The sequence below is a fragment of the Rattus rattus genome, chromosome 17 (genome assembly GCF_011064425.1).
Source record: "Rattus rattus isolate New Zealand chromosome 17, Rrattus_CSIRO_v1, whole genome shotgun sequence".
Lineage (NCBI taxonomy): Eukaryota > Metazoa > Chordata > Mammalia > Rodentia > Muridae > Rattus > Rattus rattus.
The window spans coordinates 14926900-14940985 of record NC_046170.1 but is presented as its reverse complement, the minus strand read 5'-3'; the positions used below and the strand labels follow the sequence as shown (position 1 = coordinate 14940985).

The 14086-nt window shown below is 41.4% G+C and overlaps 1 protein-coding gene across 1 annotated transcript in view; it reads right to left on the bottom strand.

Moving 5' to 3' along the window:
* Window positions 1–13400, bottom strand: part of LOC116886621 (carboxylesterase 1E-like) — a 59329-nt gene extending 45929 nt beyond the window's left edge. The window contains 3 exon segments of the mRNA XM_032888128.1: window positions 1237–1441; window positions 5454–5514; window positions 13392–13400. Coding sequence (XP_032744019.1) covers window positions 1237–1441; window positions 5454–5514; window positions 13392–13400 — 275 coding nt within the window.
* Between the last annotated feature and the right edge of the window lie 686 nt (window positions 13401–14086).

The following is a 14086-nucleotide window of genomic DNA, read 5'->3' as shown; positions in this document are numbered from 1 at the left end:
TATAGGTTAAGTTCTTCAGTGAGCTCCACCTTCGTCTGCATTTCATAGATGAGAAGACAAGGCACAGGGTGGTCAGAGACCTGGTTAAATATCTCACCACCTTGAGATATGCTCATGTTGTGCAGTTCTGATATTCTCAGTACCTTACAAGAAATATTCCCAGATCCCAGGAGCCAAGCATTATTGGCTTGTAGAAGGAGCTGCAAAGATCCTCAGATGTCAGGATGACACAGAAATGCATGTCACGTACAGAAATGAATCAATAGAAATGGTTCTACTTTTCATTCTGAGAACTTTTCTTACATCATGGAGGGAAAGGGTGTAACACTCTTAAAAGCAATAACTCAAATGTCAAAAGAGGAATCCATTAAGTTCATGAGGATTTCAACACAAAATCAAGATTGACATTACATTTATTATTGCCATGATCATTATGTATTATTTGTTTCCCCAAAGGCAGAATAAAAATATTTCAGTAATGGTTTCTTAATGGAGAAGCTCTGGAGAAAATTTAAGAATAGGTTCATTGTTTAGGTTCAATAATTCTATTTCGTGGGACTTATCCTAATGTATTCATGAATATGTGGAGTAGTTCCAACAGTTCATCCTGATCATATGTTAAAGACTCGGTGCATATAATGCAGTGTGATGCTGGAATTAAGGCGATTAAAAGCAACAATCTGAGAGTCAGCAGCAGAGGGTGACTGAGGCTGCCAGCATACTCGTCAGTGAGAGGCATTCATCAGAGCGATAGAGGGCTGTGACAGACAAGAGACTGGAAATATGTCGATGGCAGTGACAGCTGTTTCTGAGTAGTAACCCGTGTGGAGTCACATTCCTCAGCTTCACATCTTGTATTTCCTAACTTTTCTGTAGTAAGCACTCATTAAATAAACAACAAAAACATATAAAATAGTGGGAGTTCAAGTAGTACACTATGAAGAAAGCGTTCTAGGAGGCTAGGCAGTTTTAAGTGTTTCAAGTTTCCAAAATGTTCTTTTTTTTTCTAGAAGTAGAAAGGCTTTTGTTAGGGGTGAAGAAACACATTCTGTAGGCACTCAGAGAAAAAGACCCTCTGAAAAGCAGAGCGGGGACTTGGGGAGGCTGAAGTCCTCCATAATGTTATTGATTTCAGAACAAAGTAGAAGCCAGTTAGAGGACAGTGTTGAGCCCTTCCTATGTCACTGTGAGGCAGGTTTCCTCCAAAAGAGGTACAGACCCACTCTTGTGACTTACATAGGAGGGTAGGAGGTGGTGTTCTTTACGAAGCTCCAGGGCTCTGCAGGCTCTGGTGGAGCAAACCTCAGAGATCCAAGAGGGGGCTTGGCAAAGGGGACTCCCAGGAAGACGGCCACAGGCTGTGTGAATCCTTCTAAGCTGACATACTTCCCGAGGACTTTGCCTTGCAGGGTGTCCACTACGGGTGGTGAGGATGGGTGTCCTGATGGTCAAGAGAGAAAGAGAGCACATTAGGGAGAAAAACTCAGATCAGGATTTCTAATAGGTCTCTCTTTGTCTGAGGGATGTCTTGATTTACTGGCACAGTTCCGGAAGCCTCATTATGTTCTCAACATAAGATAATGTTGAAGAAAACAGTCCTTGTTTTGGAGGGCTGATGGAGTGGAAAAATTGGAATTGCACAAGAAAGGGATTAGGCAAAGAGGGGTAGCTGCTAGTAATGTTTGTGACCCCGAGTAGAGTATAAGCTTCAAAAGTCTCTGGAAACATGTACCCATTAAGGACTTGGTACTGTCCCATCAAATGTGCACATATATTTAATTCAAACACTCAAGGCACGGAGGCAGAGGCAGACATATGTCTGTGAGTTTCAGGCTAGCCTAGTCTACCCAGAGAGTTCCAGGACAGCCATAGCTATACAATTAGATCTTGTCTTAAAAAAATAGCAGATCCCAGGGCTGAGCCTCATGGTAGACAAGAGGATGTACAAGGTATCTCTCCTCCTCTCAGGAGTCTGATCTTATAGGACAGGACCATAGAGATACTTGGCCTAATGCTGAGTTGAAATATGTGTCCTAGAATGAACACTTCTGATTTTTTTTTTGTCTCAAAAGAACTGCTGCTTCTTGCAGATGCAGAAGTGAGCGGGGGAAGGTGCAGAGCATGCAGAACCGCAGCAGCACACAGAGTAGAACAGATGGTCTGTTGGGATGGCTGAGTTGCGCACCACCAAGCAGAGTCTGTAGCTGTTAATGGCTACTCAGGAGCGAGAAGGTGCCTGTGTAGGAGGTCTTTGGTCTTGCTCAGTGGACAAATACAAAGTCTGAACAACTGCAGAGTAAAGGAACCTAAGTTCTAGGATATTCCTCCATTGGCTCTGAGTTGGGTGATCCAGAGTAGAGCCTTTTATGGATTCCACGATTTCTATGTATACTTCTATATATTCTATGTGCTTCCATATACCTCATTCTTACACAGGAGACAATCATTTTTCATTGCTCTGCTCCTTTGATCTGTCCTACTTCTGTGTATTATGGGATCTGAGGGAATCAGCCTGATCTTCCTTCAAGAGACAGGGGCACTTGTGCACACCTCCTCATGATCGCCCATGACTGCACTCACATGGTTAACTACCTCAATGCCTCAGAGCATCCTTATCGGTGATTCCTTTTCTATCACTCTTACAACTGATCCCATATTCATAAGGAAAGCACGCTTTCTGTGGCATAATAGAAAATGACTCCAGGCTTCCATCTAACAGAAGAATAACCCACTTTATTGAACGCTCTGTACTGAAAACAGTGAACAAAACAGGGTCTGGGATGCAAGGTATCTACAAGTTAAGTACTGAAAAAAAAGGTGTTTCCTGCTGTTATTTCCTGCTAATTAGTATAAAATATTAAGTTAATTTTTGGAAGAAAGTTATATATCCTCAGATTATGCTTTGCTGACTTATTTTACTTATGATTATTAGGATTATCAGGACAAAGCCCCATGATAAGTCTAAAATATATTTATATAAAGAAGAACGGCCATTAACACTGGGAAAATCTTTATGAAAAGCAGGTTGCGAGCTGGAACCATGCTTCGTGTGACTAAACCCGATGCTTCCCCCTTTCCCTGTCGTTAGTTATTATCAAGCCATTGAGAGAGACGCTTTCTGGAAAACTTGTATGTTAGGAAGTCTGTGGATGGTGACAATGTGAGTTGCTTTGTGCTAGACACTGTCTACTTTTTATAACTAGGAGGAAAATGCCATAATTAATATGAAAATATGGATGAGAAGGGAAGAACTGATCCCTCCTTGATGTCGAGGTCATGGGCAAGAAAGAGGACTCGGTGTCAGGATTTAAACCTGGCTCAGTTTGAAGGGGCTTGAGATCCCATATGAACAACAATGCCAAGCAACCAGAGCTTCCAGGGACTAAGCCACTACCCAAAGACTATACATGGACTGACCCTGGACTCTGACCTCATAGGTAGCAATGAATATCCCAGTAAGAGCACCAGTGGGAGGGGAAGCCCTTGGTCCTGCTAAGACTGAACCCCCAGTGAACGTGATTGTTGGGGGGAGGGTGGTAAGGGGGGAGGATGGGGAGAGGAACACCCATATAGAAGGGGAGGGGAAGGGTTAGGGGGATGTTGGCCTGGAAACCGGAAAGGGAATAACAATTGAAATGTAAATAGGAAATATCCAATTTAATAAAGATGGGGGGGAAAATAGAATTTTTTTGCCTTAAAAAAAATGTTTGCCTGGAAACTGGGAGAGGGAACAACATTTGAAATGTAAATAAAAATACCCAAGTTAATAAAAAAAAAAAAAAAAAAACCTGGCTCAGTGAGAGGCAGATCCTACTGAGAAACTGGTGAGAGGTACTAGGATGATGCTGTAAGGCTGGTAAAGATGATAAGAGGTGATTGAAGTTCAGTGTATATGGCAGGGATGCTCGCTACCACGCTGCCAGTGCTACCGTGAAGTGATAAAAGGTCTGCAAGCAAGAACTCAGGGACAGCCACAGCTAAGGGTAAGAATGTCTACCGTAGGGCATCAGGATAAGGGCACAGCCTTGCAGAAGGACTGGGATAAGGGTATAGGTTGCAGAAGATGCCAAGTGTTTTGAAGAAGCGAAGGGAGCAATGTCTGAGAAGATTTAGACATAGCCTCCATCAGGCCAATACGCACCTCCCGCTGAGATAGAGTGGGTAGAAACCAGACTTCTCAGAATAAGAAGTGTTTGGCTCAGGTGGGAGTTATGAACAAAGCCAGGTATAGTAGTCGCCACTTACATTGTGTGTAATGTGCACACATCAACATCGTGAGCAATCAGCCATGTACTAGAGGTTCTTTTCAGTTCCTTTAAGGTATTTCTCCAAGATTTACCAGATAATCACTAATGATCCCACTATTCCGAAGAACATGAGCTTGTAAACAGCTCTGCTCTCTCTCTCTCTCTCTCTGTCTCTCTCTCTCTCTCTCTCTCTCACACACACACACACACACACACACACACACACACACACACACACACACACACACACACACACCCCCAATGGAAATAGAATGACCAGCAGAAAAAAAAGAAGCCAACCAAGCAACCAAAAAAACCTCCATTCTAAACCCTTCTCTGCTTTGCTCTCAGCTCCTAGCTTCTCATAGAGCTACGTGTACAAAAAGAAGATAAAATCGAAGCAGGTTCTAAGCTGTCACTGGTCTTATAGACAAACACCAGCTCTGGATCCAGGAGTCATAGATAGGATAAGGGGGTGTTTGCAGTGTGTACAGCCCTATGGATCTCAACTCCTCACAGATAAACACTGAGATCCAATATGTAATCTTGTATTAACCATGAATTTAATTTGCTCATCTGATGTGTTGGCCTATGTTACTTTTCTGACTCTGTGGGAACTGTGGATCCTGGAATACATCAAATCCAGAAGCACTCTCATTTATCTACCCCCTTCCCTCACCTCTTCTCACCTAAGCCCACCCTAAATACTATAGAAAGAGCCACCTAAGGCATCCTCACAGTGACCCAATGGGGAGGGTACTGTCACCACTTCTGTAGAGATAGGAAGACACAAGATCACCATGCTGAGAACTTTGCCTGAAGACAAGTGGTTTGGAAGTATTTGGCTGTGATTCTGAACTTTCTACCAAGCTTCCCTCCATGACCAGGCAAAATGTAAAGTAGCAGTAAAGGAGCAGTCAAGTTAGTAAGGGGCTTTCCTAATCCCCTGTGTGACACATGGGGCTAGCTCATTGCCCTTCTGTACCTGCCATGTGATCTTAAGTCCCAGCGTTTGTCTTTCTCTGACGCAGCAAGTCCTCTCACTCCAATAGCTGGTCTGGGATATTTGTTTAAACAGTAAAAACTGCTATGGATCAAAGCTCACAACAGCTTTAAACGTTTGTCACTTTTGCCCAACTCTACCCAGTATTAGCTTTTGAAATGTGACCCCCACCACTGGAACATTTGTATTCCATAAAAACTTACCCCCTGCTGTGAATGCTGCAAGAGACACCAGGATCAGAGCATAGAGGCACTTGATAGAAGGCTACAGGCTTGGGGGACAGCGAGATCTCCAGCCTATGACAAAGGGACCACACGGATCCTGGATCCTGCTGCACTCCTGGAGATTACCAGCAAATTCCTCTCAATCAATTGTATGATACAAGAAAAGAACAATCCTTCTATTCCAAAGAGCCCTACGGGGCTTTTCAGGAGTTCACTAAGCCATCCCCACCCAGAGTTTACTCTGCTTTATCTAAATTGTTTGGACTCTACATTTAGATTGCAGGAGTCCACAAACTGGCCCAACAACTTCTTATGTAAGCATCTCTCAGCATGACATTCACACCTTAGTGCTCTCTTATTTTCCAAACCCAGGCACCAGCTCTGCAGACACCTTCAAGCAAGGTGAGTCTTAGGTCTTGGGTCCTTACATCAAGCCCCTCATAGCCAGTTGATCACCAGAGAGGTTAGGGCACACCCCCCAGCTTCTCTTTGCTGGTAGACTTTTAGATCTCATTTTGGTGAAAATCTTACATTTTATCACTTTCTTTTTGCCAAATTTATCTTTATAAGATTCCTGTCAAGTAGTCTAGCCTTCTGTCATGCACTGACATGGTCAAGGAACTCACAACCTTTCAGAGGAGAGATTTGGAGAGATTTCTTATATAAATGAACAGGGTACTTTTGTTTTAATAGTTTTTAAGTTAGCCTCCTTAGTAGTGGGTTTTACTATGGAGTTTGATGTAGATTTTGTTATTATTGGTCTTTTTCTATTCTTCTTCATCCCTTTGTGTCTCTCAGCTCATCCTTTCCACGATAATAGTCCCACTTTGTACTTTCATTCCTCCTCCTCCTCCTCTTCCTCCTCCTCCAACTTCCTCTCTCTCTCTCTCTCCTTTCCACACACACACACACACACACACACACACACACACACACAAACACATAATAGTCCCATGACTTTATACATACAAGAATATAAACATTAATATCTTTCATTCTTTTCCTCCTCCTCCTTTTCTTCTTCTTCTGAATGTCCTCCAACTAGACTAGAGAACTATAGATGGTAGGATTTAGAGTCTTTTGGACATAGATCCTGGGCAGTTGTTAAGTTCTGCATTTGTTGTTGCTACATCCATATGCAGAATAATGGTTTGTCCTTCCAAACACCTTCGCCCATATTCATTTCATTCCTACCAAGTTATGATTATCTTGATGCTCAAAATCCTTAATGAGACAATGATAAAACAATAGACTCATGTGTTTATTGCCAACCAATTATAATTCAGGGGACTAGGGGATCTTATTTGTTGCTCTTTGGATCTCCATGCCTCATGTACATTCAGGCAATACATTCAATAAGTAAGAAGAATAAAAATATTTTAAAAGAGAACTAAAATAATTTGAGGTGGGGTGGGGACATGAACCTGAGTGGATAGGAAGGTGAAGAGGAGCTGAGAGGGGGACAACATTTTGTGTGAAAAAAATTAAATAAATAGTTAAAAGATAATTTAAAGTAACAGTTTAAAAGGAATACAGTAACCAAGCTGTTTAATCTGAGGGAGGCAAGTTTAGCATATTTGAATCAATAAACATAACACAACACGTAAATAATTGAAGACAGGTGCAGAAAAACCAAGTGCAAGACTATCTTGCTAAGAGGAGAAGGGACACATTTCAGCATAATAAAGGCTGTAGGGCACACCCATAAGCCAGCGTTATACTGAGTGAGAAGACGTTGGAAGCATTTGCCCTAAGATCTAGAAGGAAGCATGGTAAATGCTTGCTTCCCTTTACTCCCAATCAATATGGATGTTTTATCTGTACAGATAAGAGTAAGAAGAGACAAAGGTAAGACGGTACAAATTTAACATGCAGCAATCAAATTACTCCTATTTACAGATGACATGATCTTAGACTCAAATGTACTTAAAAGCTCTATCAGAAATCTCTTAGTTCTAATTAGTACTATTATCAGATTTATAGGATACAACACTAATAATATGCATGGTTTAGCAATTTTTTGGTATATCAGGAAAAACATAGAGATAGAATCAAGAAAAACATCCCATTTATAATAGCTTTAAAACTACCCAGGGAAAAATATAAACAATGAGGCCTAAAAAGACTTTTATGAAGAAAACTTTAAGACACTAAAGAATGGTACTGAAGATGCTAGAAGATAGAAATAAATCTGTTATCATGGCTACTCTTGGAGAATTCCGTCAGCTTCCCTGGAGATAAATATAGATACCAACATGACTTGGCAAATTCCAGTTCTATAGAATTGAAAACAGGGGCCATACAAAACTGGTCCACAAACTACAACCTGACACATTATAGCCAAAAGGGGAAAGCATCAACCAATAAATGAATCAATAAAGGCTAACAGTCTACAGTACAGGATACTATTGAGCCACAGAAACGTGCTACAAAGGTAGAAGAACTTCAAAATATGAAAAATTAAAGAATCCAGACACAAGAGCCAAAGGCTGGGTGTAAGTCTACTTACGTGAAGTGTCTAGAAAAAAAAATGCATCTTTGTGTTCGTCTGCCAATTGTTCTTGGGGACAGTGTTTTGAATGGAGGGTATCAGTGCTCAGATTAACCTTGTGATTCATGTTAGTAGATTGAGGCTCAGTGTGGCTAAGGGACTGTCCACCCTGTGTCATAATATCAGTGTGACTGATAATCAAGAAAAATCTGTGTGATCATAGAACTATATTTTCAAGCACCATGTCCTGGTGTCAAATGTTTGGGGATAACCAACTTTGCAGGTTGTCGAGCACATACATCACTGAAGAGTGAGACATCAGCGGTATCTTCCCTGTGGTCTCCATAACCCTTCCCTAATAAGTATATGTCTTATTAGGGATACATCCTTCAAGCTCACAGGAAGAATGGGCAATAGATGTAGGGCAGATGGCTAGACAGAAACCTTGTTCACTAAGAGGCAATGGCTAGGTGACAGGAAAGTTCTCAAGATTCCTGTCCTCTGTCTCCCAGCAAGGACTTTTGTGGGAACACCTTCAGAAGTAAGCACTTAGTGAGAGAAACGGAGTCAGTTCAAGAGAATGATCGTCCCTGACAAATGTTGACTAGATGTTGAGGTCCCCCCTCTTATCAGAAAAGACATTTGTTCTTTAGAGAAAAGGTAAAACCCTCTCCCCACATCTCTGTCTACATGGAGCAATATCAGTCTTGTCCAAAGAAGTCAGGACTGACCCCAACTATTTAGCAACACATACATGTACTTATTAACGATGCTGTCTTTGCCCTAGCTGGCTGGCCTTTGAAATCTGGCAAACGTCCCTGGCATTTGGGCTATGAAAACTATCAGGAATTTTCTTACAAAACATAAAACATAGGAATGGATTATGTTCAATACATGTTAAATCTCAGCCCCACTTGAGAATCAAGCAAAATGAAGAAGCCATGTCTAGAACTTGCCTGCTCCTGCTGCAAATGGTGATGCTGTTCCTACTGTATGACGACTCTTTAGCAGTGATCAGTGACGTTCATTCTACGAACCCATACTTGACCTTAGATCATCCCAATAATTCCAATGTTCCTGTGTCAGGTGAGCTGGAGGGACACCTCTCTTTCTGTTTACATGTAAGCTGTTGATAGAGGATTACTATTTCCCCCTTGGATTTTTCTATGTGGAAATCAACATCCTAAGAAGTGACCTGAAGACCTAAGAAGTTGGCAGGACATGGCAGCATAGATGTCTCTGGAGGATTCAAACAACCTCCCACAAGCCAGCTCAAGCTCATTCCTTTTAATGGATGCAAGGACAGGACACGTTAAAACAAGCTTTATACAAAAACAAGCAATGCAGTACTGACCTTCCCCACCTTTGCTTGTTAGTCCTATGACTACTTAGGGGTGGACTGAGGTGGAGAACGCCCCACTGCCTTGAAATCCACCATTTGTTTTTGTTAACCTTTTCTAGAAAGGATTTAAGTTAAGGGTGGTTCCCCATGAGGAACTGGTTCACACACCATACTCTATGACTCACCATGCACAGAATCTAAAATTCTAAGAGAGCTTCCAATGCACTCTGGACATAAGCTAAAGTTTTGAAGCCTCCCATGTGTTTATTTTAATGCTGTCATGACTTCTCTTTTATAGTGTGAGAGCTGTTGGAATCTGAATGAACTCCCTGTTTAAAGTCTTAGCTGCACCCAATAATAAAACACTTGGAGATGAAGGAAAGGATACTGTGTCTTTTGGTCTGAGTATCCTAAGACTCTAACAAATCATGACTTTGTACAAAGGCAGCCACTAGTTCATGAAAAAAACATTTTCTCAGTCTGCCAGGTCAGCAACTGACTATTCAACCTAGGACTTAGGACTTAAGCCACCCTTAGTTTGCTACAAAACTTGTAGTCAAGAATTTCTGGTTCAAAGGGTTTATATAACCCTCCGGCCACTTTTTGGCTTCTGTGTTCTAGACACCCATGCCTTCTATTCTGTCTTTGCTCTGCAGTTAATTTTCTTTTTTATTCCCCCATGGAAATATGAATGCTGTCTCTGTCCTTCTTAAGTGATCTCCCATCTCTGCATATGACTTGCATAATTAGTTTTGTCTAAGTGCATTAAATCTTTACTCCAACAAATTTATTCAAAGAGGGGAGGCTTTTATATCACATTCATAAATAGGAAAATATGTTAACATACAGTAAATTAAAGATAAATGTGTTACTATGTATTGTAAGGGTAAAATAATAGCAAAAAAGAAAAGAAAAACTATAATATATAATTATCCACCCAGTTTGTAAAAGTGTATAATGAAAACTAAGTCACTCAGTGTGGAAACGGACCAATGATGAATATTCAGGAATTATGGATGGTGTCTCCTATCATCTTCTATCTTCGTCCTTAGAACTTCTGAAGGGTTTCATGCCACCTTGACCTCCTGGGGTCAATATCTGTGTTTTCTTTTCAGATAAATTCTATAAGTCAATTCAATGGAACTGAAAAGGAAGAGAGGTCTTGGCAGGAGCCTCTCTTTAGAAGGCAGACACCATGTGAAGGGGTCCCATCCTTATAAGGTCAGGAAAGTGATTAAGAAGATTAAGATGAGTGGTGTCCTAATTTCATTTCTAGTGCTTTGATAAAACATCATGACCAAAAGCAACTTGAGGAGGATAGGGTTTATCTCATCTTATATTTTATCACCAAGGAAAGTCAGGGTAAGAGCTCAAGGCAGGGTCTTGAAGGCAGAACTGAAGCAAAGACCATGGAATAATGCTTCTCAGTAGCTTGCTCGGTCTGCTTTCCTAGTACAACTCAGGATCACCTGCTAAGAGGTGGCACATAATGCCACCCCAGTACTGGAGGTATAGCATGGACTGTGGCCATTCTGCCTCCCTCTTTTTACAACCTGTTCTGAACCTTCTTTGGGGCTTCAACTCTGGGGAATACTCAGGCCATAGACACAGACTAGATTGTCTGGCATTAAAAAGGGAAAATGTCACTTGAGATTTCTATAAAGAAGATAAAGTTTCGCTTACCCATAGCCCCCTCCCAAGAGACAGGCTGTCATGTTCATTGTCCTGGTCTAAGCAAGAAGTTCTCAACCTATGGAGTGCAACCTCTTCCTCCTAATCCTCCTGGAAAGCAAGATATTTACATTATAATTCAAAACAGTAGTGAAACTGCAGTTGTGGCGTAGCAATGAAATAATTTTATGGTTGAGGCTCACCACAACACGAGAAACCACATTAAAGGTCAGTAGCATTAGAAGGTTGAGAAAAAACCTGAGAAGAAAGAACTTAGGCTGTGTGACTCTCTTTTCACCTATGATTGTTTCCATGAAATCTGTTGTCATCCATTCAAGAATATATTAGAGGTAAAATAATACCCTGAAGTTAGATTTCTGGGTTAGGGAATTCGCCCTCACCTCAGCTCATCTCAAATTCACCCAGTGAGGCAGGAAATCCATACTTTGATTTAAAATTTCAATCATTATCTGAGGTAGACGGTGCACTAAGGCTTCAGGCACCATTTCAGGTTACTGTAGGACAGTAGTTCTCAACCTCGCTAATGCTGTGACCCTTTAGTGCAATTCCTTATGTGGTGTAACTCAAGCCGGCTGGTGAACTTTGCAATGATTAAGAGTCTTCTATTATTTTTGAAGGCAAAAGAAATCCAAGATCAAGGGGGTCATGGAAATCCTCTGAGGCCCAGCACCCTGTGGCATGAAGAGATACATGAAAGGTCATGAATTATGTTGCAGTTTCAGATGCAAAGGAGAGTTCCAAGATTTTGGAGATTATATGTGATGATGACCAATGACATCAAATGTGGAGTAGGGATGACATAAGCCATAAGACAAGCTGTATGCATTGTAAGTGGCAGAAAAAGAGCCCAGATGATCCTAAGTCTCCAGACGTCATACATGGAGCTGCACTGATGGGTTTTGGGGTTCCCATTAGCAGAACAAATTAGCAAACTCTTCAGGCATTTTTCCCACAAGCATGAAAATAATTTCTACTTGGGATACGATGTGTCAATGTTTATGTTGGTTGGGATGTCATCATCTAAACATAGTAGCCATTAGCTTCCTAATTAGATCACCTACGTCTTACGGCAAGAGAACCCCAGATCTAGTCTGGTGATGTTTCATCAAAGGGGAAAGGGGTGGGCAAAGTTGTTAGACCCTCACCCAAGATTCCAGCCACTCCCTTCTGTAACACCTTCGTTTTATCTCCGTTTTTTTCTTTCATGCCATATCTGAGGTTAACAGATGTTTGTTTATGACACCCAGGGAAGTTAACAAAACAATATCTCAAGTATTCTCCAATGTACTTGTCTTCTGTTAGATTTTGGAGGAATCAGTTATTCAGCCAACACACGAGTAACAACTCTCTACAATGTCACCTCTTGCTTCATCCTTCCCTCTCTAAGGTACATAGATTCCTCTTGAGTGAAAGAAACAAAACATGATTTGATTCCTCAGAATATTTTTCAACTTCTTTACAAATTGAGGTAATAAAAAGTCTATAACATTTTACACAATACACCCTGCACCCTGTGAACCTTACAGCTTTAACAATAAGACGCCTCAGAGCTCAACAAGTCCCCCTGAGTTTGCCTCTTTGCTGCCTCCCTGTCTCTGATTTCCATCCAAAAGTCATTTCCTTGCTTTTTGGCCATGAGCTGCCTGTGCTGGGACTCCAGGCTACAGTACCCTTCCTTCTGGTCATATTCTGGCTAATGGGGCAGCCCTTCTCCATGAGTGTTCCAGCAAACAGGACAAAGAGGAATTAAACAAACAAGCTGTGCTGTTTCAAGAGCGTTCTCATATTTGCAAGGATGACCTCTGTCTGCCACCTTCCACAAATGTGCCATCCTCTGTTGATGCAAAATATAAAAAATAAAAGGTCTAAAACCCACTCTAGGTCTGGAACTGCAGTGCCCCAAGATATCTACTGGATATCTCAATTCTCAGTCAGCAAAGTCTCTCACCCGCTTTGCTCCATCCCATATCACACTGTCGAAGGTCTCTCTCTGAGCCGACAGCAATCTCTCGACCTATCTCGTTCCCAAGGCAGGTTTCCGTGCCAGAAATACACATCCCAACTCCGTGGTGTCCCAGACCAGCCACTCCACACTCCATTACACTTAAATCTACACATGAAAGAACACACAACACAATAACCTTTGGCCCAGTTGATAAGATATGATTGCCCACCTAAACATACAAAACCCAATACACATCCATCTCTTAAAAACATTCCTAACGACCTGGAATCGTAACATCACCTGCTATATTGTCCTGCCATGGCTTCTCTCCCTGTACCTCCTGTCTCTTCTCTGTTCTGTTCCAGTCTCCTCTTCCTTCAAACTTCTCCCACCCATCCTTCCTTCTCGTCCAATGACAGGCCTCCTTCTACCTTGTGCCTGTCTCACCTGTGACATTCTCCCACACTTCCTTATCTTTTTTAATGACTTTTGGTTGAAAGTCGATTTTATTCAATATTGTAATGGCTATTCCGGCTTGTTTTATTCAGACCATTTGCTTGGAAATTTGTTTTCCAGCCTTTGACTCTGAGGGAGCATCTGTCTTGGTCTCTGAGGTGTTTCCAGTATGCAGCAAAATGCTGAGTTCTCTTTAGGTATCCAGTCTGTTAGTCTATGTCTTTTTATTGGGAATTGAGTCCACTGATGTTAAGAGATATTAAGGAATAGTGATTGTTGCTTCCTGTTATTTTCTTATTTAGAGGTGGAATTATGTTTGTGTGTCTCTCCTCTTTTGGTTTCGTTGCAAGATTACTTTCTTGCTTTTTCTAGGGTGTAGTTTCCCTCCTTGTGTTGGCTTTTCTATCTATTATCCTTTGTAGGGCTGAATTCATAGAGAGATATTGTGTAAATTTGGTTTTGTCATGGAATATCTTGGTTTCTCCATCTATTTTAATTAAGAGTTTTGCTGGATATAGTAGCCTGGGCTGGCATTTGTGTTCTCTTAGGGTCTGTGTGACATCTGTCCAGGATCTTCTGCTTTCATAGTCTTTGATGAGAAATCTGGTGTAATTCTTATAGGTCTGCCTTTATATGTTATTTGACCTTTTTCCCTTACTGCTTTTAATATTCTTCCTTTGTTTTGT